General features: G+C 57.7%; 1 protein-coding gene across 1 annotated transcript in view; it reads left to right on the forward strand.

Annotated features, from left to right (window-relative positions):
- The window catches only part of SLC1A7 (solute carrier family 1 member 7), a 59,481-nt gene that overhangs the window by 51,241 nt on the left and 581 nt on the right, over positions 1–7,659 (forward strand). Inside the window, exons 6-10 of the mRNA XM_004699412.2 lie at positions 1,305–1,404; positions 2,019–2,252; positions 5,617–5,811; positions 6,435–6,569; positions 7,200–7,302. Of these exons, the coding sequence (XP_004699469.1) occupies positions 1,305–1,404; positions 2,019–2,252; positions 5,617–5,811; positions 6,435–6,569; positions 7,200–7,302 (767 nt within the window). The remainder of the gene's footprint in view (positions 1–1,304; positions 1,405–2,018; positions 2,253–5,616; positions 5,812–6,434; positions 6,570–7,199; positions 7,303–7,659) is intronic.

Below are 7,659 nucleotides of genomic sequence, written 5' to 3' on the forward strand. Positions count from 1 at the left end.
TACACCTGGGCACTCAGTGGTGGTGTTGCCCTCTGCTTCCCTGACACCTGTTCTTGAACTGCTGCTCAGCTCTGGGGAGAATGGGGAGAAGACAGGCAGTTTCTACGAAGAACAGGTGTCTTTAAAGCCCTGGGGCCTCCCTCTCCATGAGAGGAGGCTTCTCGCTGGAGCTGCAGCTCCAGTGGGGTGGACAAGTGTGGAGGGGGTGCTTTGCCCAGGGCGGAAGGGCAGGCTCATGCAGGAGGCTTGACTCACTCCCTCAATTGCTGGCTCAGTCACTCAGCAACCACTGAACTGGTGAGCATATCTGCGGCAGAGCTGGCATGCTACAGAGGCCACAGGCACAGCAGACAAATGGGAATCAACGCCTCTACGTTGTCTTAAGGGCCCTAGTGGCCCGGGGAATTAGGCATTGGGCTGTGAACCTCCGCATTGGCAGTTCAAACCCACCAATGGCTCCGTGGGAGAAAGAAGAGGTTGTCTGATCCCATCAAAAGGGGCGGCCAGAGTCAGGATCAGCTCAGCCGTGATGGCTACTTTTTCATAAGTGCTGGGAAGCATCAGCCAGAGGCGAGGCGGGGAAGAATAAACTAAGCAAGCAGAGGAGCAAAGGAGTGGAAGCGGGCATGTCCGACTCCGGGCAGAGGAATCAGCACAGGGATGTAGCCAGTGCTGCCGGCCGCATGACAAAGCTCACAGCCATCGAGCCAAGCCTCACTCACAGCGACCCTGCAGAACCTGCCCCTGTGGGTTTCCAAGACCGTAGCCCTTTCCGGGAGCAGAAAGCCTCAGCTTTCTCCCACAGAGCAGCTGGTGGTTTTGAACTGCTGACCTTGAGGTAAGCAGCCCAGCACGTAACCACTCTGCCACTAGGGCAGATTGCAGGGTTCTGGAAACCCCAGACAGGCCAGTGACGTTGGAGCATGATGGGGCAGGGCCTGGTGCTGGGGTGGGGGGTGGGGGGTGGGGGGGCGATGCTTGGCTAAGTGCCCAGGAAGCCCGCAGGGGTGATGGGCAGTTTTATTTTAAGAAGGCATTTGTGGGAAATGTGGAACGGGGAAGAGGACCACGAGCCGCAGTGGGCCTCCTGGGAGGTCGCTGAGTCAGACCACTCAGAGGCTGAGGAAAGTGGCGGGGGGACTAGTGGCCTGGGCAGCCAGCCAGGGCGGAGGCGCCTGTGCGTGGGTCCGCGTGCGTCTGCATATGCAGGCTCCCGTGCCCAGCCTCCCCGCGCCGCGCCCCTGCCCCCCCACCCCCACCCCACCCCAGGGCATATGGCAATGCTCACGCCGCTGCCCCTGCAGGCATCATGCTGGGCCGCATGGGTGACAGCGGAGCCCCGCTGGTCAGCTTCTGCCAGTGTCTCAACGAGTCCGTCATGAAGATGGTGGCGGTGGCCGTGTGGTAAGCCTCCTGTAGGCGTCCTGCACTCCCTGCCCATCCCCCACAGACCCTGCCTGGAAGGATGGAGGGATGGGACACATGGCCCATCCTCCTCCCAGGAGAAAGCTCCCCTTGAGGTTGAGGATGGGCCTGGGGCCACCAGAGCCATACACATTCCTCCACATCCCTGGCCCTGCCTCCACTGGCCCAATCCGGTTATGGGTCCAGCCAGGCCCAGGGGCAGGCCCAGCTGCTCCCAGGGCCTCAGTTTCCCCATCCCAGGGTGTTTCATCAGCTCAGCTTTTGGAGGAAGCAATCGTTAGCATGAGAACCAGCCCTCTCTCCCAGGTTCAGAGTTCAAACCTCAGGAACCTGGCAAAGTTCCACCGAGGAAGGCCTGCCGGGTCACCCACAGCCGTGGCTTGGCTGGGGCTGGGACCTGGGCCTCCTGAAGGCAGGGTGCTCTCAGAGGGGGAGCGAGAGCTTGCCCGGGGCACCTGACGCTGGGCTGGCCCCTCTGGACAGGCTCTTGTGTGAGCCCGGCGGGGCTCCGAAAGGCTGCGGCCTGCACTGACCAGGTAGGGCCGGGAGGCTTGCCTGGCGGGCCCCTGAGCCTGGGCTGCTTGCCCACCCAGGTACTTCCCCTTCGGCATTGTGTTCCTCATCGCCGGCAAGATCGTGGAGATGGACGACCCCTCGGCCGTGAGGAAGAAGCTGGGCTTCTACGCCATCACTGTGGTGTCCGGGCTGGTGGTCCACGGGCTCCTCATCCTGCCCCTGCTCTACTTTTCCATCACCAAGAAGAACCCCATCGTCTTCATCCGGGGCATCCTCCAGGCCCTGCTCATCGCGCTGGCCACCTCCTCCAGGTAGCCCCCCGGGCAGTGGCAGGACGAGGTGGTGGGGCCCGAACGCTGCCCACCGCCCAGCCATCCTGAGTCACAGAGCCACCGGAAGGGCACACGTGTGGGGTCTCTGTGGGAATAAGACTTGCTCAGTAAACTTTCATGCAAGCTCCATCTACCACCATAGTGGAGCGAACGCCCTCATCCTTCCCTGAGGTCTTCTCCTCCCGAAAACAGCATGCTCACTGCCACCGAGTCAGTGCCGACTCATAGGGGCCCCCTGGCACAGGGTGGAACTGCCCCAGGGGCTTTCCAAGACTGTCACTCTTCACAAGAGTAGAAAGGCCCAGCTTTCTCCCACAGAGAGACTGGTGGTTTCGGACTGCTGACCTTGCAGTTTGTAATCCAGCTCCTCACCACTATACCACCAGGACTCCTCCCAAGGCCCCACAATAATAAAACCGCAAACCCACCACCCGGGCTCCCCAGTGGGCTCTCACAAAAGAAACCCCAAACTCAGTTACGACCAACCGGCTCCAACAGAGTAGAATTGCCTCCTTCAGTCCTTGAGACTTTAACTGTTCAAGGGAGTGGACAGCCTCATCCTTTGTCTGAGCAGTGGCTGGTGGGTTCAAACCGCTGACTCTGTGGTGAGCAGTTCCATGTGTAGCCCACTGGACTACCACCTGGACTCCCAACAACCCCTGGAGTGTGGTCAATCCAATGTGCTCAGCTTCCACAGGTCAAGAGAAAGAGGCTGAAGTCCAGTGTCATTGCCTCTCACGGCCACATAGTGCCACTGTTGGCGATGCCCCCTGCCCCCATCTGCTCCACAGTTCTGGGGCCTTTGCCCATCTACTGTCTGAGAAAACCTTACTGGATGTCCGGATACAGCCTTGGCAGTGTAGATAAACTGCTGGGTTTGCCAGGTGCCATTGCCCACTAGCTGTGGGGTCCAGTCATTCAGCCCCCAACCATCCAATGGGGATACAGTAGGTCTAGCCACTACCTCACAGTGATGCTGTGTGAACTCACCTGCCCTTAAGGACCCCCAGCTGCAGCCAAGCACAGCCCTCTCTGACTTAGAGCCTTGCAGACCTCTTGTCAATCAAGGGAAGGGCAGCCATGGCCATTTCCGGAGCATTGTATCCCGAGAAGACAGGGTAGGGTGAGGTGGCCTCACAAGCAAGATAGGAACTGGTCCGCCAGTACTGCCTTCTCCAGCCTGGGCTCCGCTTCCCAATCTGTAACAAGGAGAAGGAGACCCCTGCAGGCCTCCTTCCCTGGCAGTCCCATGACCCCACACTTGGCTGCAGAAGTACCTCATGCGGTACTCAGACAGAGCGGAACCCTCCTGAGGAAGCAGCCCCAGAAGCCACAGCCCGGGAACCCACAACCAGGGCAAAGTCTAGGAGGAGACTGGGAAGGCAGAGGCACACACGGCTACCTGTCCTGTGCCCCGGCTTCAGGAAACATCAGTCTCAGCCCAGCACCCCAGGGCTTGTGAAAGCCTCTGGCAGTGGAACTGAGGGCCCCAGGAAGTGACCTCTGGCGAGAAAGGAAGACCCTGGGGCCATGCCAACTTGAGCTTTGGTGCCAGTTGCTTGTAGGGGCTATCAAGTCGACTCCAACCCACAATGACCCGGTCTACAGAGAGTGGCGCGCTGCACGGTCCTGTGCCATTCTCACACCTGTTTTTAGGTTTGAGCCCATCGTTTCTGCCACGGTGCCAATCCCTCTTCTCGAAGGCCTTCCTCTTTGTCACTGCCCCCTACTTTACCAAGCCTGATGTCCTGCTCCAGGGCTAGTCTCACCTGACAACAGGTGCAAAGTACGTGAGAGGAAGTCTCACCATCCTTGCCTCTAAAGAGTACTCTGGCTGTACTTCTTCCACGGCAGGTTTGTTGGCTCTTATAGCAGTCCACGGTACCTTCCATTCAAAGGCTTCCTTATTTGATGTACAATTTTCACATGCATAAGAAGCCATGGAAAATGCTATAGCTTGGGCCAGGCTCACCTTAGTCCTCAAAGTCACAGTCTTGGTTTTCAATACTTCCCAGAGGTCTTGGGCAGCAGAGTCACCCGGTGCACAGTGCTGTTTGATTCCTGCACTGCTGCTTCCAGGAGCGGTGTTTGTGAATCCAAGCCAGATGAAACCTTAGACAATGTCAGTCTTTGCTCTGTTTACCATGGCATTGCCCGTTGGTCCGAGGGTGAGGATTCTGATTTCCTCTACATCGAGTCAAAGTTCATACTCAAGATCGATCCTTGATCCTCCTCAGAAGTGCTTCAAGTCCTCCTCACTTCCAGCAAGCAAGATTGTGTTTATCTGCACAGCACAGGTTGTGAAGAAGCCTTCCTCCGATCCTGATGCCCAGTCATTCATATAACCGATTTCCCTGATGGTTTAGCATACAATACAATGAAAGGATACAGCCCTGATGCACACCTTTCTTGATTTTAAACCATGTAGTATCCCCTTGTCGTTAGCGCAGCCACAGGTTCTGCGTGAAACAATTCCACTTCCCGGAATTCCCTTTCTTCTCGAGGCTGTCTACAGTTTCTTACAGTTCACACAGTTGAATGTCTTGGCATAGTAAAAAAAAAAAACACAAGTAAACACCTTTCTTGTCTCTCAGTCAAGGCTCATCTGAACTCAGCAATGATATCCCTTGTTCCACATCCGCTTCTGAACCCAGCCTGAATCCCTAGCAGCTCCCTGTCAATGTATTGCTGCAACCACTGTTGAACGATCTTCAGTCAAATTTTACTGGCATGTGATATCAGTGATACTGTTCTATAATTTGAGCTTCTGTCGGGTCACAGATATGGGTCTCGTCCTGTCAGTTGGCCAAGTAGCTGTCTGCCAAATTTCCTAGTGTAAACCAGTGAGTGTTTCCAGCGCTTCATCAGCTTGTTGAAACATCTCAATTGGTGTTCCATCAACTCCTGGAGCCTTGTTTTCTGCTAACACTTTCAGTGCAGCTTGGACTTCTTCCTTCAGTATTGTTGGTCTTGCTCATATGCTACTGCTTAAAATGGTTGAATGTCGACTAGTTCTTTTTGGTACAGTGACTCCCTGTGTTCTCTCCATCTTCTTCCGATGCTACCTGAATCACCCACTACTTTTCCCAAAGAAGCATTCAGTTTGGGGACTGGAGACTTGAATGTCTCCTGAGTTCTTTCCGTTTAGGATATGCTGAGCATGCCCTTCCATTTTGGAATTCTAACTCTAGGTCTGACCGCCACGGCTGCCAGGGACCACCCGTGACCTTTCTCGAGCCCTTTCAGCCTGTAACTCCCTTACCGTAGGCCAGCAGGCGGACAGCCCAAGGCCTTGTCCATCCTGGAGGAAGTGGTGGACAGACCCTAACCCCTCTGCCCACAGCTCGGCCACGCTGCCCATCACCTTCAAGTGCCTGCTGGAGAACAACCACATCGACCGGCGCATCGCCCGCTTCGTGCTGCCCGTGGGGGCCACCATCAACATGGATGGCACCGCGCTCTACGAAGCCGTGGCCGCCATCTTCATTGCCCAGGTCAACAACCATGAGCTGGACTTCGGCCAGATCATCACCATCAGGTGACCGGGTGGGGTCCAGGGAGGCCACCAGGATTCTCAGGCTCCTGGGACTGATGGTACTGGGAGTGGTCTAGAGTGGTCACAGGGGCACACCCCAGGACACACAGCAGGTCAGCACAGGGGCCAAGAGTGGGCCCTGGTCTCCATGGCCCCCAGCACGGGGCTCCTTCCGGTGTGGCCCTGGAACCTGTGAGTGGGAAGAGCTGAGGGTGGGCAGCTCCCAGAGGCAGGGCTGGGGGTGCTGTAGTTGGGGCCGGGGGGAGGGCGGGCACTGGAGGTGGGACAGGGTGAGCAGAGGCCAGGGACAGAGTGGATCTGGGGGACTGGGAATGGGCAGAGGCTGAAGGGAAGGCTGAACATTGCGGCTCAGAGGCACCCCAAGGCATTGCCCAGCCAGTGGAAGCCCAGGCTCGGTAAAGTGCTGAAAATGCAGCTCCCTGGGAACCTCAAGTCAGCAGCTTCAGACATGGGGTTCCACCAACTCCTGAGGATCTGTGAGGGGTGCAGGATCTTGAGCAGGGACCTTGGTATCCCTATGAAACCACCTACCCCAACTGGCTGTCCCCAAGGCCCTGGCCTTCTCGCCTGACACTGTGCTGCGTCCTCCCCTGTGACCCCTGCAGCATCACCGCGACCGCAGCCAGCATCGGGGCGGCCGGCATCCCCCAGGCTGGGCTGGTCACCATGGTCATCGTGCTCACCTCCGTGGGGCTGCCCACCGATGATATCACCCTCATCATCGCCATCGACTGGGCTCTGTGAGTGGAGGGCGATGTCACACACACACACACACACACAATTCTGAGACACCAGGCACAGCTCCACTGTGCACGGGGAGCTGAGTGGGGGGCTTCTCCGGGGGGTTAGGGAGGTAAGGGCCAGGGGAGATTCTGCCCAGTGGCTCAGAACTGGCTGCATAACTTGTGGGGGCCTTTGGTGAGCCCTAGGGGCATCATGCGTTCCCCATCCGGCCTGCACTTGGAATCCAGCGGCTGATCGGAAGGAGGAAAATGAAGCGTGCAGTTCCCTGGAAAGATTTTGCAGCCTCAGAAACGCCCAGGGGCCCTGCCCCTCTGTCCTGTAAGGTCGCTGTGGGCTGGAACCAACTTGATGGCAGTGAATTTGGCGTTGGTTTCTGAGCATGCATATGAAAGTGCCGGGCCCGGGTTTAGAGTTCTGATGACTTGCAGGAGGGCTGTAACAGCTCGTGCCAGCCCTGCATCTGCCTGCCTCGACCACTCCGAGGGATGGCAAAGGCACCACTACCCCACTGATCACAGCTGTGGGGCAGCTGTGGTGGCCTCGTTCCTTTGGGTTAAGCACAGCCGTCTGACCCCTGCCTGTCTGTTAAAAGACCCCGGGCCGTTAACCACCCCTCTGTCCGCCAGGGACCGTTTCCGCACCATGATCAACGTGCTAGGTGACGCTCTGGCCGCAGGGATCATGGCCCACATCTGCAGGAAGGATTTTGTCCGGAACTCGGGCATTGAGGTGAGAGCAGAGTCCCCCAAGCTGGGGGGGTGGAGCAGAGGGGGAGCCGGGGGGAGGCGGGCAGGGCAGCGGATCATCCGTGCCTCTGGGCCTTGGCTCCTCCTCTGTAAAGAATTTCTTTACCCGTATATACTGAGCGCCAGGGTGGCACCCCTCGTCTAGACGCAGGAGGGACAGTGGGGAACGTGAGCGAACAGAAACAGAAGCCGCATTCCGGAGGGACGCCCTGTTAACAGCCCTGCTTCACTAAGCTCTTGTGAAGGCTGCCCGACTTCCTGGAGAGGGCAGCTGAGGCTCAGGGAGGGGGCACCTGTAGGTCACACACACACACACACACACACACACACACACACACAC

The sequence above is a fragment of the Echinops telfairi genome, unplaced genomic scaffold (assembly GCF_000313985.2).
Source record: "Echinops telfairi isolate 266 unplaced genomic scaffold, ASM31398v2 ScPeMD7_443;HRSCAF=831, whole genome shotgun sequence".
NCBI lineage: Eukaryota > Metazoa > Chordata > Mammalia > Afrosoricida > Tenrecidae > Echinops > Echinops telfairi.